This window comes from Haliaeetus leucocephalus, unplaced genomic scaffold (genome assembly GCF_000737465.1).
Source record: "Haliaeetus leucocephalus isolate CR32 unplaced genomic scaffold, Haliaeetus_leucocephalus-4.0 Scaffold339, whole genome shotgun sequence".
NCBI lineage: Eukaryota > Metazoa > Chordata > Aves > Accipitriformes > Accipitridae > Haliaeetus > Haliaeetus leucocephalus.
In genome coordinates, this window is record NW_010972775.1 from 20,178,803 (window position 1) to 20,198,657 (window position 19,855).

General features: G+C 36.3%; 1 protein-coding gene across 5 annotated transcripts; it reads right to left on the reverse strand.

Annotated features, from left to right (window-relative positions):
- Positions 1 to 605: 605 nt before the first annotated feature.
- On the reverse strand, positions 606 to 19,667 carry LINS (lines homolog (Drosophila)). 5 transcript variants are annotated; one of them, XM_010572046.1, is made up of 8 exons: positions 17,643 to 17,686; positions 15,234 to 15,777; positions 15,056 to 15,145; positions 13,693 to 13,834; positions 12,842 to 13,432; positions 9,388 to 9,568; positions 8,209 to 8,392; positions 7,566 to 7,682 (listed from the first exon to the last, which is right to left on the reverse strand). In XM_010572046.1, exons 2-8 carry the CDS (start codon positions 15,639 to 15,641, stop codon positions 7,656 to 7,658), a joined length of 1,623 nt encoding a protein of 540 aa, XP_010570348.1. In that variant the 5' UTR covers positions 15,642 to 15,777; positions 17,643 to 17,686; the 3' UTR covers positions 7,566 to 7,655. The 5 variants fall into 5 exon arrangements, with proteins under 5 accessions (XP_010570345.1, XP_010570343.1, XP_010570344.1 ...); XM_010572043.1 differs by lacking the exon at positions 17,643 to 17,686 and adding an exon at positions 19,402 to 19,667 and having other exon boundaries at positions 606 to 8,392; XM_010572041.1 differs by having other exon boundaries at positions 606 to 8,392.
- Between the last annotated feature and the right edge of the window lie 188 nt (positions 19,668 to 19,855).

Here is a 19,855-nt window from a genome sequence, read left to right on the forward strand (position 1 = left end):
CATAGGACTATCACACGATTAAAAATATTGCATGGTAAATAACAAGCTAACCATACTCTCTCGATCAAAGCTGCCCACTGACCTTTCAATTATTGCTGCACTTTCACAGTACTTATCCTTCAGGTATCTTAAATTTGAATGCTGCAAAAAAGAAAACCAAACAAAAATAAAAAGCCACCACCACCTTAGTCTGTAGGGCTCACTGAGGAAAAAAAAAAACCCACCACCCTAGGTGTTACTACTCCTTACTTGTAGCATAACACCTACTCCATCATACAACAATTGAATATAACCAGATAAGAGGCACATATTTGACCCAAATAATTATTTGACATATCACTGGAAATTACGTATAAGTTTTCAGTGAAAAACAATATTAGAACAAAACAAGAAAAAAAAAAAAAATCACAAAATTAACTTCTTCCTGTTTTCCAGCCAGTTAAACACATATATTAAATTACAGTGAATCCACACAGTGGATGTGAGCTTTCACCTGAGCTTCTAAGCAGTTACATAAGAAAGATTATAGTATTAGTTAACTTTCTCAGTAAAGAAAACCCTCTTAGCAAATCTTTGAGACTGTATTAAATCTTAAAACCTCTAGAATCAGAGCTGTTGTGTATGATGGCACCTGCAGGGGGAAGAAGAGAAAAAAACACCAACAAATCTCCAAACAAAAGGGTTTCTTTTATTTTCCTTTATTAAAAAAAAATTAAAATTTGTCTGGGGAACCAACAGATAAATGTTCTAAACATATTGCCTATTAGTACCTAGTAATTTTTGCTAACTGATTATCTTTTCAATGGCAGACAGGTAATCAGATCTCAGTCACATCCATACACAGAGAAAAAGTAGGAATAAATTTGATCAATTTGATCAAATAGTAATAATTTGGACTCAATTCTCTTTTCACCACCAGTGAAACCCATCTGCTTGCTATCTGGCATTCCTTCAAGATCAAGATAAAAAAACCTTGATATTCCTATACTTTGTGCTCCTCAAGAATCAATAAATATCTGAAAATGAATCATTCCAAGTCCCACATTCAAGGACATCAATATCGTAACTCATAATCTTGCCATCTGTCATTTAAAAGCTAAGCTCCTCTTCTTCACATGAATTCATATCTTCTCCTAATATACCAACCTTCCCCTACATAAAAGGGATGAAGAAGTCCACTTAAAATCTCTCAAAAAGCTTTCTTCTCAAGACCTTTCTTGGTCTTCGAAGTATGACCTGATCGATAATCCATACAGGGTTTTTAAGTAAGGAGAGATTCATTACTAATTAATAATGCCATCTGTCATAACTGAAGACTAGATACCTGATTTTGAACAGAGCAAGCATTAAGGTAATAAATAGTTATCATACATGAATACCTCTGCAGGACTAAATCAGGAATACACACAATTTGAACACATAGGCTGAAATCTTCAAAATGCTTAAATCTTTTAAAATTATTGTTTCAGAACTTGGTTCCTGTGAATTTTAATAAGAAATGGAAAACTCAATACTTTGAGAATCTGGCCCTTAATAACAAGAAGGAAGATGACAATTGGATAAAAAGAGGATGTCAGTGGTAATACTGGAAAGATAAAGACAGTGGAGGGAAGTGAAGGAACACTAACACACTCTACTGCTGACCCAAGCCACCATCACTTCACTAAAATGCAGAGAACAGGATTATTGATAGGCTTCAAATATGCCTTAGGAAAAAGGCTCCAGGAAAAGACATTGACATTCCCTGGGGACTGCTTTCTAACCAATTTCTCTTGCACACTTAACAATTGAGGGATATAAATACCACAGTTATGATCTCTCTTTCAAGCTGTTACAAACTCTTGGCTGTATTTCATTTAAATACTGAATATACAGCGTACCAATAAGCTTCCAGGACAGCAATTAAGAACACTCTCATATCCAGAGGCACAGCACAGAGGTGTATGTGTGATTTAATGAAGAATTCATCTGGTTACAGTTTGGTCAGCATTCTTGATGCAAAATCCTAGTCTGTTTTGTCTTTAAATTATCCTTGGTGAGATTTTTTTTTTTCCCCTTGATTTAGCATCAACCTGTCCATACTTGTCAAATTCACCTTTCTAATAACCAGAAACACTGGAGCAATTCAAGTATAACCGCATATCTATATAAGGTACTTTCACTACATATGTTCTAATATGTTTGAAAAGGTAAATTTAGCAAGAAGAGTAACTGGTTGCTCATGTTTATAGCGAGCAGTGTGTTAAAACGTGCATGCTACTCACAAAATCTTAGCAAGAACAACTGCATCTAAGGATTGACTTCTATTGTTCACCCTTTCCACTCCAAACACAGCACTGCTAATTCACTCAAATAATACTCCCAATGTGCTATTCCCATCTTAAGATGCAGGAGACTAATACACAAAATCTTCTGGCTGCAACACTAGACATTTAACAATTAGTCCAACCAATTCTTTCAGAGAGTTTTTTAATTCGTTTCCAACAGTCCAAATAACATAGGATTAAAAAGATGTCTTGTTGATCCTTGGAGCTGGAAGCACTGGTTTAACAGCTGTATGAAAATAAACCTCAACAATTTGTAACACTTGCACATAAGACAACGCTGCAAATGTTGTTTGATTACATTACTAGAAGACTATTAGAGCATCAATCTTTATCCATCCACAGAGAACACAAGTGCAAAATATGAGCATGTGCTTGGTGAAACTGAAAGGCAATCCCTTTGATGCTTCACACCCAGCAATTTCCCCCTCTGCATCAGCTCATAATTGAAAATTACAGAAAACACTGGCATCATACTGGTCAGTATTTTTAGCTTAGGTGAAGCAGCACTCCTTCAGAGGGACCAATATTCTGTTGAAAATGATCAAGTACTAGATACTCCCTTGAGGAGATAAACAATTAAAAAAAACCACAAACCCAAAACTCATGGTTGAGTTTTACATTTGCTGCATAATGGATCTTTGCCTAATTCTCACAGCAGCTGTAGTGGTGTCAGCAGAAAGAGAACACCATTTCATACCTGATTTTCTTGAAGAATGTAAATACTATCAAGGAAGCCAAGTACTTTAGATAAGTTTTCAGAAAGCATTAGCTTTTTTGTTTCAGTTAAATCCCTACATGAAATAGCTATAAAAGGTCTGTAGTAACAAAATTATTTTAAGAGCTGACAAACTCCAAAAGATTACATTTGAAGATAAAGCTAGCAAGCGAAGGATGAACATTGTGAATGTGGAAATAAGCACACTGGATTTTGTAATTTGACAAATCTTTTTTACTTAATCAGTGCATGCTGTTTTGCCAAATAGGCTTCAAAATCTTATCCGTTGTTTCTTATGCAGCTATTACTTCCTTCAAAGTAGCTATGGACATTTGGAAGCTCTTTGACGCTCCACAGAACATCTTTCAGGTTTCAACTCTCTAGCACCAGGACGAAATGAGGCAGATTCTTGGACAACTACGATTAGCAGCTAGAACTCCTAACATAGTTTCAGGATATGTACATACAAAACTCCCCTACAACCTTTTAAGGAAGCCAATATTCAGCAGTGCATTTACTTTTGAGGTTGAGCGTGCTACTTTTTCGAGCATTTCACATTTTTTTCAAATCTTCCCCCTGAAAAGACACCACTGACTGACAAAACCCATGTTTTGCAGCAGAGGTAAGTAGGAACCAGAAATAACTTAAGGATATTGCAATTCTCCATGCAAGCTTTTTACCACAAAATATATTGTTGTATTCCTTCCTTCCTTGCTGTATGAAAACCAAGCCAGCTTGTCTATTAAAGAGTGTCTCTGACAGTTATCAGCAGTAAACTCATTTAAAAAGACAATGACGTGGAAAAGCTTAAATACCTGAGATGTTTCTCAACCAAGTCCATGTCCATGCCTGCTGTCGACCTAACAACCAAAAGACTGCCTATCATCCATTCTGACACATACAATTGGCTTCTAACAGGATTTCAGAGTGAACCAGGTAGCCTATAAGAGTTGTACAAAATACAACAAGATTTTACAAATTCATTTGGACAACTCTTCAAGGGAAAATACACAGAAGTAAAACTGTAATGACCACAGTATTTTCACTCCTACTGACACTGAAACACTGTAATAAATACTTGATACTGACATCAGACACCATCTCAGACTGACTTTGGAAAAACTACAAATGATGCTTATCCTGCAGTGATAAACCAGGGAACAACCAAGGTTCCTTATTCCCAGCTTTACAAGAGTATCATAAGTATAGAAATTCTCAGGGTTGACTTTTATTCTTGTATTACAGGATTAAAACTCGTATTACAAGTCTTAAAACTCGAGTGGAAAGCAGTCATAAAAATATTGGAGGAAATCCAGTTTGAAGAACCACAAGCATGGAACCACCTGGATTCAGCTGTAATTGCAATCAAGCTCTACAAATATTAAAGTTCAAAACTATTCTTTTTAAAAAGCACATCCTGTAAGCAATTTCTAGTGCTAACTGCTTACCTCATTAAAGCATAATTTATTCTGTTGATATTGAAGGTAAAACTCCTCAAAACAACTGCACAGACATAGATGGAGACTGTGGACATTTCAGGATAAGTGCTCTGACAGAAAACTATTCTCCAGACAAGTCACCTGGTTTTTTCTGTGTCTTGCTTTGAAATAATACAAGAAAAGTTGTTAGATATCAATATCCAAAGGTGAGGCACATCAACCTCTTAGTAATAACTGATCTACTTCCTAAGTTCTAATTTAACATTGGTAATAGGGTCTGCAGCTGAGCTAATTTTCTCTAGCAAATGAAATAACAGCTCTGCCTAAAAATTTTAGATAGTAAAAACTGAAGCAAAAAAACCAAACAAAACAACCCCAAAACAAACCAACCCCAGCAACCCCAACTTATATACTCAGCAATGGATTAAAATACAAGTTCATTTGCAAGGTGTTTTCTTTGTGCTAGACTTTTTGAATATAGCCATAGAACCACTAGCTACCTTCATTCCTCACACTCATTTTGCATGCAATAAAAAAAAAGTTGACTCACATCAGTTTTACTGTCTCGGGTCCTACAGTTCATAAATGGTAAAATATCAACACATTAAGGTATCTAGTTGCCAGATACAAACCACATTTACCCATTTTTACCACTAAAACATTCTGAGAATTAAAACAATGGCTTTCTGAGAAGTGAAACATGTGGGAATGATCACTACTAATAACCAACTGGGCACACAATCAACTTCATGCCTGTAAGAATTAAATACAGTTGGATTGCAATTGGATTTGCTGTATTAAAAAATCAAAAGTTATGGCTCCTACACTTCTTGCTAAATGCAACACACTGTTCTGAGATTTCTAAACTTTTACTTCAAGAAAGTTTTTACAGTTGTTATCACTGTCAAAGAAGACGACTAGCACTCAACAAAACTGAAATTATCTCTCCATTCTACCTATCCCACACTGCTTATCAGTGTCTGAGAAGTACTGTTGTAATTTAGATACTTCCAACTCGCAAAGTATAGACTAAGAAATGCTGAACAATACTATGTTCAGTGAAAACAATGAAGTTACTCAGTTAAAATAAACTAGTCAGCAAAGGGTAGATTAAGAGTGAGGATAGTGGAAAGGATTTCACTGAAATGTAAGTACCTACCTAACTTTAAAATTGCGATATTGAGAAACTCTTGCTCAACTGCCTTGCCAAAGGCACTTCCTTTGTTTGAACCGAAAAGTTCCCAAGTTGTCTAGAGTTGCATCTTTGAACATGCCCAGAGACATTTCAGTCCTGACAGAAATGAGCAACTCAGCATCTAGAGCATAACCAAATTCAAACAGTAAAGAGAAACCAGCATTATTCTGCCCTGGACAACTCAGAGGTTAGTTTTTAACTAAAATAACTATAAGCATGAATGGAAAAGTTTCCATTCATTGACATTCTCACCCACTTCTACACACAAAAGTTCTCAGGAAGAAACCAAAGCACAACAAACACACAGACTATTCAGATCTCCTACATGCCAGTGAAGGGGATCACTCTTTCCTATATAACTGCCAAGTGATTACAGCTGTCATCCTGAAAGAATAAGACTGAGGTTCAAACCTTCCTGTCTGAGAATTCATACCATGCAAGTGTCTCTGGAGAGCACTGTAATTTCCAGCTAAATTATCCCATAAGCTTAACCTAGGTTTCTTCCCCTCCCAATAGTGTCAATTGACCAGTTCAGAGCTCAAGACTGATCTAGAAGACAGTCACAGAGATTGGGGGTCAGCCACCTGCTCCAGAGACTGTTTGTCTTAACTCAGTATGTATTTTAACACTAAGTAGCTATTTAAAAGGAAGATAGAACTTACTTGGCTCTCAATCAGAATAGAGCACTTACCTTCAAGAGATGATCCTAACAGGAAAACTGCTTCTTACAGTTCTGATGAGGTCTGAGATTTCTACAGTAGTCCCCGTCGTCAGTACTTTCCCATTGCCTAACACTTGTAAGATCATTACAAGCTGCACGTTAAGTGTACCAACATTAGGTGGCTTCCTGCTAAATGCACACACTGGTTTGGATCCTGTTCTGAAATAACTTTCTCTAGTAAGAATTCACTATCCATCTCACTGCACTGCAGACACTTATTTCTACTTATCTGTTTCTGATTTAACAAATTTATTAAGTATTTATAAAATACATAATGGATGCAAGGAATTCTGTTGAAATTTCACTTCTGCATTACCTAAGCTTGATTTTAGATATAACGCTCCACTAAAATCTTCTATAAATAAGCAATATACGCATCAGTCTCATATATACCTTTCCCTTTAATTGAAAGAATATACCATAAAATACTGCGAAAAACTAAATTCAATTTTCAGTGAAATGTTAATACTGCTGATTAAATCAGGTAAACAGTAAAAGCTAAAAAAAGTACATCCTAGACGTCAATTAAGCACTTCAGCAAAGAAAAGCGTGGCACGGATTATTGTGATTGTGGCAGCACATCTGAATATCCACTTAGAGCAAAGCACCGATGGCAGAACACAGAGTATAAACACCAAAACTGTCCCCAACTAAAATATTTTATTTAGCTCAACCTCTGAGCAGTCAAGCATTGCATTAACGCTGCACTGCTCTCCATAAATCACTACCAATCTGGCAATGACTTCATATATAGAGTGACATTAAGTATAATTGACAATACTTTAAGTATTATATATTGTTGATATGCTTTCACATTAGTCATTTATTATCAAATTTTGAATACCTAACAATTAATCCTTATATACCATACACTGACATACATACCATGAATAAGCTTAGGACCCTAAGGTAATGGTTCATATCACTGAATTCAATTGCAGATTTTTAAGGTGTCAACCAAAAACACGTTTATCCTGTTGCAAGTTAAATAAGCTGACAGGTGCAAGAGGCATGAGCTTTAGAAGTCATTAATCTTATGGAAACATTCCCTAGTGGACTAGTTAACAAAAAAAAAAAAAAAATCACCAGAACACTTCTTTGGATTATTGTGGATTCACGTTCTTACTGATCTTCTCAACGTGGCTCAGTAGCTTCAACAATGCAGATGGATTATATGGGAAAAGATTTCTTCTCTGCAACCTAGAAATAGCTTTTTGCAGTTCTTCCAGACATTTTGTTGATGTGTAAAGCATTGTCCTTAGGGGAATGACGTTATCCAGAGACGCTGTACAAGTCAAACAGGGTAAGGTATTAGATCCCTTTTGTTTCAGAGGCAACACTTCACACTTGAGCGTATTCTGTTTATCATCTGTGTAGCTGCAAACAGTTTCCCTTATCATCACCTTACCCTCATTATTTAAAGGCACCTGCTTTGTGTCTACCAAGCACTCTTTTCCATCTGATTCTAATTCGGAGTCTTCTGAGCTGTCATAATTAACAAGGCTTTGAAGAGAACCCAGCAGAGATGTACTATCAGTGCATATCAATGAGTTAGACTGGTTAGACTCAACAACTTCATTATCACCTTGCTCTGTTGTAAACACTAAGTAGCTGTGAGAAGCAGCCAAAGCTACAAGAGTCTGTGGTTCTGGTTCACAACAAGCATTTTGCAAACTCTCAACAGTCATACAGCTTTGTTTTTCTTGCTTGACAGAAGAAATTGATTGAAAAGTGCCATCCTTGGTATCAAAACCGTTACAGACATCTACAAACTGATGCCAGTCTTTGCTCAGAAGCTTTAAGTACCTTACCAAGTACTCCAGAAAGCAAGTTTCTGATGAAATCAGAAAATCTAGAAGTACTGTGGAATCAAATGCGATTTTTTCTAGAAAAAATAAAAAGATACAGTGAGGATTATATGCACTTGCATGTGTAAGGAAGTTCCAGGTTTCCTCTTCTTTTTGGCTTAAGTTATCAGCAGCATCATGCCGTAACCTGAAAAGTAAGTCATAAAATGGATTAAATTCAAAGGAAGTTTACAGGGTTTTTTTTAAAAAAACAGGTATGTCCAGAAAATGGCATTCCTGCTCTGTTTTGATTTTGTCAAAAAATAAAAACCAAAAAAGAAGTTTTTACATTAGAATGAGAAAGAACGAAGGCAGGTGGGGCTAGGAGACTGGACAGTGTAGGAAGTCAAAGCACTTAAAGCAGGCCTTCTTAAACAGCACTCCTCCTTAGGAAACATTCTGGAATAAACAAAGTTACTTACAATACAGGAATTGTTATTTTAATATTTTTGTAAACCTGAACATAGATTAACTTTCAGGATGCTAAGCACATTGGAAAAGAGCGGCCTACTTGTATTTAGGTGTCTAAGAAGAATTGTGTATATCTAAGATACTACTTGCAATATCTTCACATTGAAAGCTTGAGGGAGCTTTTATAAATTAGAATATCTTGTATGGTAATTTAAACAACAATGAAGCAGTGGATGTCCAGGACAAATTAATGAAGAACACATTTCAGTTGTTAGCAATCACAGTTTTTATCAACTAGCTAGAATTAACATGGTCCAATCCTTAGGAGGGCTACTTTGCTGCAAGTCCCTGAATTCATGAAGTTTAATTATAATATCCCATTCTTGCCAAACTCTCGGTGTTGAAAGAAAACAGTCTTGCTTTTTATCTGTGTCTAACCACTACTTTAAATAGTGAAGTCAATTATTCTGAGTTACAGGATATGATAATACTTAATAGGAGCTGTTGCACAACTCCCTCATTTCAGTCCAAAAAACACTTAATCAAATTATCAGCAAAGTTCACTGCTCTTACACCACATATTACTACATTGTCCTGAGGTTTGTTTCTTGGTTTTGTTATAAAAATATTTTTTCTTTATGCCAAAGTAATCAATGGAAATGTTATGTATATCACAATAACTTCACTAAATTACAATTCTTCATAGCTCTGTCAAATAAAATGTACACTAACCTATCAAATTTTAAATAGATGAGTAATAAAGCTTTAGCAGCTTCCCACATATCATCATCTTGCTCTATGAAAATCAAGGAGACCCATTCACAGTGATGTACAACTGGGTGAAACTGTAGGGAAGCCTTCAGATGACTCCTCCAGAATAACAACAGCTGGGACATGGAACTCTGAAAGTCTCCTGAAAAAAAGAAGTAACCATGAATTTTGTTATACGTTTTTTGTTACTAAACATCATACACTTTTTATTTTTTAAATTAACAGTGTGTAACAGTTCATGAACGCATTTATCATTCCTTAGCTCAACTGATGTAACACAGCATCAAATTTTATAGATTAGTTCTTGCTTCTTGGTACCAAAGAAATCAAGAAATATTTTGCAAAAAAACATAAGCAGTTATCTTACCTTAATTTCAACGTAAATGGCTACTCTATTATAAACTCTAAACATACTAATGTTTAGATGCCAATGTTAACAATTATAAGTAACCTGCAGAAAATTAATTTACTCATTAGGTACCGCACCCCCAACCCCCTGACAGATAAAGCTTAAGGACACAATTTATTCATCTAAACAGCATTCTTCATCTCCTCAGAGTTCAAGGAAGAATAATCAGAGGTGACCTAGAAAGGTTTGGGTACAACAGGGTGAATCCTTTCACACCTAAGCTTGCAGACTAATGAACAAGATTACACCTCCAAATATTTGCATGTATCAGGAAACCTACAAAAATGTGACTATACTCACACAGCTGGGATTTATACTTTCCTTTAGCTCCCCAATTAGGTAGCTTCATCAGTACATCACAAACTAAAGAAAGGTGAATTATAATGAAGTCAATGCCACAGATGTATGAGCACTTTGATAAGACTGAAGCAAACCCTCCCCAGTGTGATTCACTGTAGAAATTAACTGCAGTGATCTAAAGATGATGGGAATAAATTATCATTTCTACAGTATGAAGTATACTAGTAGTATACTTGTAGTATAGCCATATTCTTTATAAAATAAATTCTGCATGGATGATGTAGGTTTTCAAGTACATACAGGATAAAGGTACATTCATGACACAGTCTAAAAATCCTTGCTGGAATGATTAATGTAAGCAGTATTTTTCCTGCAAATCTTTGTTTTTCCCCTCCCTCTAAACACTGCACTGACATTTTAGTTCAGTAGCTTATTCATAAAAATAACTTTGTATTCATATGACAAACTCTTTCCCTTAAGTCAAGAAACTTACCTCTTCAATACTATTACATACTATAGTATGTACCATGTACATGTACTATGTAGTATGTATTACACAGTATGGTACTAGGTACCAGTTTTTTATGTAACAAGGCATACATTCAATGTTCAGAAAACAGAGAAAAATATAGTTACATATATCTTTACCCCAAAGGTACTCCTTAAGTAAGAACTCTAATGCTGCTGGAAGTACACTATGGCTTGAAAAGCACAGTTGCATCATTTATATAAACAATGACTACTGCTTTTGAAAAATCTCCTGCAACATGGGAATCAATTTTACTTACCACATCATTATGTGGTTTTCCTTAATATTTGACTTTAAGATTTGCTTTTCCTCTTAGCAAATAATAGGAACAGCAAATTGTCTTTGTTATTAATAGTTACTATTTGGACTGAAATTCTTACCTATAAATCAAAGCTATCTGGAAATTACTCTCAAAATTGAAATGAATTAAAGTTAAGCCGCTGTAATTCATGTTAATAAAAAAAGATAAGATCAACCAGTTTCCCGGCAAGGAAGTTAGCATATTAAAGCATTTTGGTGCTTGTTTTAACCACTTAATTTAATGTCACTAAAATAGAAGCACCATTCCTTTCAACTTGCAATTCCTCTTGACAGTTGGATCTGTATTTGAATCTAATTAAAGAACTCGGTTTTTTGTCATGAATCTGGGAAAGAAAGGAGAATTTTTTCTTTGAGAAAGAATTTTCATAGAGACAACCAAAACAGATTTAACCTACATTTCTTCTGTTCACTTGTTCTTACACAATCTCAGTCTCTGTACATTTTTCAGACAGTGGATCATAAGTAAAATATTCTCTATAATACTTAAAAAAAACTCTAAGAATGCAACTGGCATCACAAATATAACATCTTCCAAAACCTGGAAAAAGTGTCAGAAACTGTTTTACATAAGTCTGTAGCTCTTTTGCACAGTCAGATGAATTAAAAGTTGATTTTATGCTTGCTACGTAAGGTAGAAATATAAAAAGTAAAACAGTATTTACATCTAGAACTTGTGTTAAAATCCCTCAATAGATTTAAAATGCTATAAAATTTCATCCTTGTTTAAAGTAAAAATTATTTTTTACTTTTTTTGCCACATCACCAATTGGCTGACAATAAGGAACACCCATTCTCGCTTGTATTTGAATAGAAACACTGCTCAGAACTGCCTTTCCATTTTTGCTGTGAAGCCTGTAATCCAGGGACAGCAAGCTGCTTTGATCTTAGGATTCGCACATCCACATTCACACAGCTTAGCATCAGAAGATGTGCATCATGTGCCTCTCAGAGGTAAAAAGGCAAGTGGGAAGATGGGATTCCAGGAGTGTGTCTCAGGCAAAAAGCCTCACCCCACCACTTCATTATAGCATGGGAGAAGACTACTAACTAGCTACCAGCTTGACACAGCAATGCATCCTCTCCCATCAGGAACACAAGTTTTACAGCATTCCCTTGCCATCCCACTGCCTGCCTTGTGGCATAGCCCTAGCACAACAACCAGATCTGCTCTTCTGCTAATCTAATTAATCTGTTCAGTGGAACAAACGTAGTCAAGTAAGCAGGTATTACATGTATGCCTCACACCTACTAATTCAAAGGATAGACCTATAAGTCAGGGTGAAAAACACAACTACTATACTCTGCCAAGTCCCATAATTTTCCTGTCTCTTACTTTATAGCTTCATTATTTTCACCTTTTCTACCACTGCTGGTTTTGCCCTATTACATTATCTGTCTGACAGTGATGCCTAGTACCTTCAACCAAAAGATCTACCTCCACATTAGAAAACAGGAAAGCATTACCTGCAGTTCCTTTCAGTTCCCCACCCTCAACAGAGTAGATGCTTGTGCTATAGGCCCTCTTCTTTTCCAACTGGAGAAGAGCCTGGTGTTCCCAAGCCAGCTCAACTATTTCAAATATTAACACGTGTTCTTAACAGGAAGAGTTCTCAATCCCAAATGCAGCTGTTTCAAGCCCCCCATATCACAGGGCTGAGGATAGGATAAAATACAACGAGACAACTAATTAGGCAGGAAACAGTGATAGCAAGTTTCCTGGGACAGTATTCTCTTTCTTCCCTCCCACCACCACTAATTCAGCTGAATTCTATTTACAATCTTAATGAGCTGTGACTACAAAACCTGAAAGTTCTAAAACTCTTGCTCAGCAAACAAAACTAAAAAAAGATTATTACCTTTGATTTCAGCTTCTGTAGCAGAGTTCTGAAACTTGAATTCCAGTGCTTTAAGCACAACCAGACTTAAGGCTCTGAGAACAGTTTGGTCACTACCACCTTGAGTACCATCTCCAGGAACAGTCTCACTGCCTCCAAAGTAGCTGGCCTTTTCACTGAGTGGGATCTGATTAAGCCAAGCCAAATTCACAACCTGCAGAACAGCATTACTCAGGGCAAGCATATCCTCATATAAAGATGGGTTTTGTAAGAACAGTGATCCACTTTTAGCATCTTCTCTAGACTTGTAAAGGACACATTTTTTAAGGAGCATAATTAACTTCTTCTTGATTAAATAGTGAATTGATGAGCTAATGAGTGTCAGGATGTAAGAAACTTTCAAAAACAATACTCTCTGGCATCTGAGCGGTAGTTCTAATTCAATTCTGGAAGCCAAAAGTGCTTCAAGCAGATCTATAAAACTGATCAAATTGTTTGCAGCTTCAGAATAAGGTGAAGTGTAGTGGTGACTGTCAAAATGATGGAACAGAATGGAATTATAAAATCCTTCAAGCACAGCATCAAGAGGAGCCAACAACTTCTTCAAAATACCTAGAGCAACAAGAAGAACATTAAGGAGTTGTAGTGTAACACAGCTAAATCGTCAAAGAAGCAGAAAACAGATGATTGTGACTATTCTCAGTTTTTAAGCATGCTTAAACCACTACATTTTTAAGAGTACTTTGTCACTCTCTTTATAACAAAGAAAATAGGTGTTCTTTAGACAAGCTGCTCCAGATGAGATTAAAAGGAACATTCCTCCCCCTAGTGGGCACTCGTGTATTGAGAACTTCATAAAATTGCTACAGTACCTGCTTTGGTTAAAACTTCATCTTTCAGCATGTCCTTGATAATAGTTGTAAGAGTCCACAGACATTCTGCTACCTGGGTATTCACAGGGAATCCTGAAAGAGTCTTCAAACTAAAGGTGAGCCAGGTGACATTTAATGCGTTCTAAGAAAATTTGTTCAAAAAACAATCATGTATGCTTTACAATTGCTATGCACATTAAATTAAATCATAATACAATGATTGAAAATTGTACATTAAAAAGATTCAAATGTAGGCATAGACAAAACACAGGTAGAAACTATATATCTGTCCAGTGCCTTTAAGTATATAGTATTTACAAACATGAAGTCACATATGCATGCAATAGAAATGACCTGTATTTTCCAGAAAGGGAAAAACAAACCTCCTAATGTTATGTGACATCCCCAAAATCAGATAATACTGTAGACAGACTATATCTGAAATCATAATTCCCAAATAACTTTGCAAGAAATTTTACAAATATATTTCCGAGAAAAATCTAGTTCAGAGATGCTACTATGGAGGCTACAACATATATTCACCAAATATATAGCAAGTAAAAAAAAAACCTCAAGTAACTAGAATATTCAAACAAGAAAATACAGAACAGCATTTGATTAACTTTCAATAGGTTATTACCTATTTTTATCTACTGCATCACCTAACATATCAAGTAACTGTAAAAATATTGATAGTCTAGATTATTGTTTTTTTGAAATACATGTATTGCAACCTTAAACACAATATTTCTTGCCATCTAGACACATTTTGCCTTAAAATAGTTTCATAGAATTCCAGATTTTTACATACAAAGACATTCCACCTTGCATTACAAACTTCTGCTACACATCTGATCTCCTTTCTTTCTATACTACATGCCCCTCCTAACACACTTGAAATACTCCTGTGGAATATATTTATTACATATCCACCACTTACAACCCAAAGCCCCTTAAGACACACTTTATGGGAGAACTATCACACAGTATTATCTTGTATAACCTTCATGTTGTTCCTGATACTGGAGCCAAGCATACTTCAGCAAAACTGTGTGGAGTTTTGTGGAGACTAACAAGAGTCTGTATGCTGAACATCAGTAGACTGCAGATGTGCCTTGCAGAAAGCTACAGTAGAGTAGACACACAGGCAACAGATAGAGGAAAGGAGCATGTTGCTCTGTGGGTCTACTTATGAAAGGAGCCTCTTTATGAGCACTGTAAAATCTAAAAGTACTTCTACAGTGACTGCTTTCGTGCCACAGAAACACTATAAAATCTTTGCTCTAGAGTTAAGTGGAACAACTTGAAGGCACATATTCACTAAGTCATTTTTTTAAGCTGTGAAAAGTTATGCCATACTCACCTCTTCCTTCAGCTGGAAATACACAAGAGATGCTAAACTTTTTGAAGCCATGTGAGATAACAGCTGATCATAACTACCAAGCAGACAAATCTGCAGACATGTAGAAAGAAAATATATCTAAGGTATGTTCCTCCTCCCACCCCTCACAAAAATCTTTCAGAAGTTTATAAAACCTTACCAATTTTGAGTCAATTTTTGCCTCCTTCAGAAGAAGGGCAAAGATCTCACAGTACTTCTGTCTTGTACTGAATTCAATTTCCTGGGACTCTGCTTTAGCAACCATCATCTTGATCAAGGTTAACTGAAGAAGCATTACTTCTCGTGGACAGAATGAGGAGTTCACGTTTGCAAAGCTATTTGATGTATCATCTGTTGTAGGGACAACCAAATTCGACATATCAGCGTCCTGATGGCTCCTCATACCACCATTAGTAGATGGCAGATGCATCCGATTACATGATTCATCTCTTCCTGGTGACTGCTCAACACACAGATTAAGTAAAGAGATATAATGATGGCTTTCCTTTGCTAGCGGAATGCCTACCAGTATGTCCTTATACATCTGCTGCAGAAGAGAGATCTTCATTATGAGAACACTCAATATTCCAGAAAATGCCGTATGTCTTCACTGATGATTCATGGTCGCTGCAAATCAGCTTTGAAGTTATTTTTATCCAGTAAGAGAAAGAGAAGCACTATTAGGCATTTCTCTTCTATGTTACCTAGAAATAAATATTTTGCTATTACTGAACTTAACAAATAACTAGAAAGATACAAAAGAACACATGTTTTTAGAGTTAATATTACCATTATTAAACTTATTTTGTAAATACAAATTCACTGTTTAAAAACAGTAAGAGTGGTAGTTGCACAAAACCATCCCAGTGAGACATTAAAATGATACAAGATTTACCATGCCATGAAGAAGTTTACAGTTCCAGTATTATACTACTGACAACAACATTAATTTGCTGGAACTAACAAAACCGAAGATGACTATTACTAGGGACTATTTCTGAAAGCTATGGGAACTTGGATCAAATCTTTCTCTACAGTGCTAAAACTACTAAAATCTCATTTCTTTTGTGACAGATTCCTCCAAAAACAGGCACAAAGTTTCAACTGCAAATTTTCATCTGAACTGGCAATGTTCATTGCTCCACTAAGGCTGGATATGGCAACACTTCTCAAAAAAAATAGAAAGCAAAGGACAAGTCTTGTCTTCCGCTGTACATAGGCTCAAGGTGAGTAGCATGAGTATACAGGAGGAGAAAACCGAGCTCTTAATTTTGTAAGGAGGACCAAAGAATTCCTTTACATCTACATGTGCAGAACTCATTCTGATGACCTACATCTTGAAACCCAAAACAGGTTTTCAGATAACGCAAAGGACCAACAATGCCACAGAGCTGGTCAAAGGCCCAGTGACTGAGAAGTTTAAAATTACAAAATACTTAAAAAAAAAAAGTGTAAAACTTATTAAAAGCCAATAAAAATACCTAACCATATTTAGGAAAGGAATAAAAAAAAATATCTTTATCACCATGTCAATGGAACATATTTTTCCATTACAACACTGGAACATTCATTATAGCTTAAAAAGAAGAACTATTAAAAATTCAAATATCTCTTTAAAGTGTGAGCACCCACAATTTTCTAACTGTTATGTAAAAGGCTAGACAGATATGGTATCTCCCCAGAAAACAAAAAGGATATACTTAAGAACATTACGGTTTCTTTTTCACCTATATTAAGAGTGATGCTAGTCTCTAATATTTATCTTTTTAGGACAGTTTTAACATGTTCTCTAACCAGAACTCTTTTTAATAAAAAAACCCGAGCTCATTACCTTTATGTACTGTGAACTTAGGAGTGGGACTTACGTTGTTTACAGGAATTTTCTTTTTGCATGCTTTTTGGATCCCCATCTTTAAGTCTGGCATAATCAACCAGGTAGACTTCCAGGCAGATTCCTGAAGCCATCTGTCTGCAGTTGGCTTTTATTTAAATGTTACATTTCCCCTTTCTTACCAACGGAAGAAAAGAGCTCAGTCTTCCAACTGGTAAGAAATTCTAAGGATCTTCCCATCTATGTATCAATTATACCTGCACTTATCATGACACCAAATATTTGAAATTAATATTGCTTTTTAGCAGAATATTAGAAAACAATGGAACTATAAAATTCAGTATGTGAGGCATTTTTGGTTTAGTTTATAATCCTCACAAGTTTTTAAAACACTGTCAAACATTGAGAATTACACCTTCATTTTTAACTGCAACTGAAGTATACATTGACAAAATGGCTTCCCAAAGGTACAAAGGATTAGAGGTAGACCAAGATATGCTACCCAGATGTAGGGTTCGGCGTTGGAAAGATCTCACGATGTCACGGAAAGTTAGAGGGTTAGTCGCAGCCTTATGATGTGTCTGTAATCCCGCCTACCCTTGTTAGTATAAAAGGAATTGACTGCACAATAAAAGGCGGAAGTTGGCGCTCACGCTGTGTGTGTTATCTGTCTCTTTCCCTGGTCCGGGCCGACCAGTGATCTAATCGCGGCACCTTCATATGTGGTGAACGCTACACCCAGACTCCTCACTTCTTCCACCATCCGGCAGTATTTCCGTCAGAAGCGAATCTAAAATTAGAGAATAAGAAGTTGCCTGCAGGGAGTGATCTACAATTCACTCTGGTCTGGTATTTTTAAAGACACATTCAGCAATGGCTGACCTGACAACTCCAAAATGTTATAGTATGTTCCTCACCTAACCCTCACCTGACAAAGCTAAGAACCCTTCCCCCTTCCTTTCCCATATTCCACATTTTAGACGTTAAGAATAAATCTGATATTTCAGACAATAAATTCTTTCTCCGTTTACAGACTCTATTTGCAATTCTACTTGAGGTGGAAATTTATGACCTGAAACCTTGTAAAATTTCTTCAGAAATCATTCTGAATATTTTATATAGCTATTGTTCCTATCTTTGAGTTTTATTTCTTCCTAAATGAATACCTAATAAAGTAAAATTATCTCAACACATTTACTTCTGTGTTCAAGATCAACCTGAATTATTGTCCTACATGGTAAATGAACAGACCCCTCCTGCACAAATTCATAAGATACAGCAAGGTTGTTAAGGCAGAAGAGATTTAGAACTCCTCTAGGACATGCACTGTGAGATTTTACCTTCACCACATGATACTGGTTGTGCTTTCCCTGATTCTATCATAATACATTTATATTACACCATTAATCTGCAGAACACTTTCCAAAAACATCTGTAAGATATGTCTCACTCACACATGACAACAGTTCATGAACAGAAGTCATTAAAAGAAATGAAATGCAAGGGGGCTTATTTTGAAGAAATTTACGTCAAAGAGGGGGAGAATGTCAGACAACGACTAAATTTACTTCAGTCATGGTAAGAGAGCAGTGAAAAGCTTAAAGCTGAAAAGTAAAGAAAAGCAATCACATTCATACACAAGAAATGACAAACTCCAGACCTTACTTGTATTATTTATTTGAGTTATTCATGACAGCATCTAAAAACCAATTAAGGTAACGCCTCACAGTGCCAGACTCCTGCATAAACAATAGGAAACAGTTCTAAAAGCTTTATATATAAACTGATCAGGCAAAAGACAGAAAGGAAAACTATACAGAAAAAAACCAAATAAATATTTTGTTACGTGTTATTTTCATGACTACTTTAGTTAGACTTTAAAATCAGAACCAAAGTCACGCAGCGCTGCAAAGGACATGAGAGAAGAAACTTGATGGAAAAGGAAACAAAGAACTGGAGATGAAAACTCAGAAGGCAGCTGAAGCCTGTAAGGTTTAAGGACCATCATAAACCAAGCAAGTGAAGCTTAAGTGGTTGCAAATGCCTTCAGAATATCCTAAATCAGAGTTATAAAATATGTATATTTCTACAAGGTGTGATATGTAATTCAGCACAAAGTCACAGCAAGCATTGATTTGACCGGACTAACATTGTTGGTATCACATTTTACTTTTTTTTTTACTAACACAAATGGTTTATGATGACACACAATTACTCAGAGATATTAGTGAAGAGGCCTGATTACAGAAAGCTATTGTCAAGTCCCTATGTCTTTCCCTGTTACATATACACTATTAAATATTAATTGCATGAGTAGCAACTGGGAGAAAAAAAAACCTATCCCAAACACCCTATTTTCATTAAAAAATTAAATCAGATGAAGCAAAATAAAACCACAGTCCCTGACTTTTGGGTATGACTCTGTAGGCTCCAGATCTCCTTACAACGCAATGGTTGAATCATTTAAGAAATAAAATGTACTTTGGACTACTTGTACCTGCAATGACTTTGTAGGCTCATCTCTCAATAAAGAATATGCTTCCGCCCAGTGCTGAAATACTGTAAACGTCTCTAAAATAATGTCATTTCCTCCCAGAGGTTGCAAATAACCTCTGCTGCGAGCTGTCCAATCCCTGACGTTAACTTTGATACCTAAGCATGCCAGATGCTTTATCTGCTCTTCGGCAAGCATCTTTAGCCACTAGAGACAAGACTAGACGGACCCGATCCGACCTCACTGGCCACTTATGGTACCTCTCACACTGGCCTTTCAGAAGTGCAAGCACTGGGCTGCTGGTAGGAAGACCCGCGACACTCCGCCCTGACAGAAGGACGTATGTAATCACTGCCCCAAAACCAGCCGGCGCGCAGAGCCCCGCGCCGCCGCCCCCCCTCGGCCTGCAGGCCCCCCTCCCCCTCACTCTCCTCCAGAAGGCCCCGTCAGCTTCCAC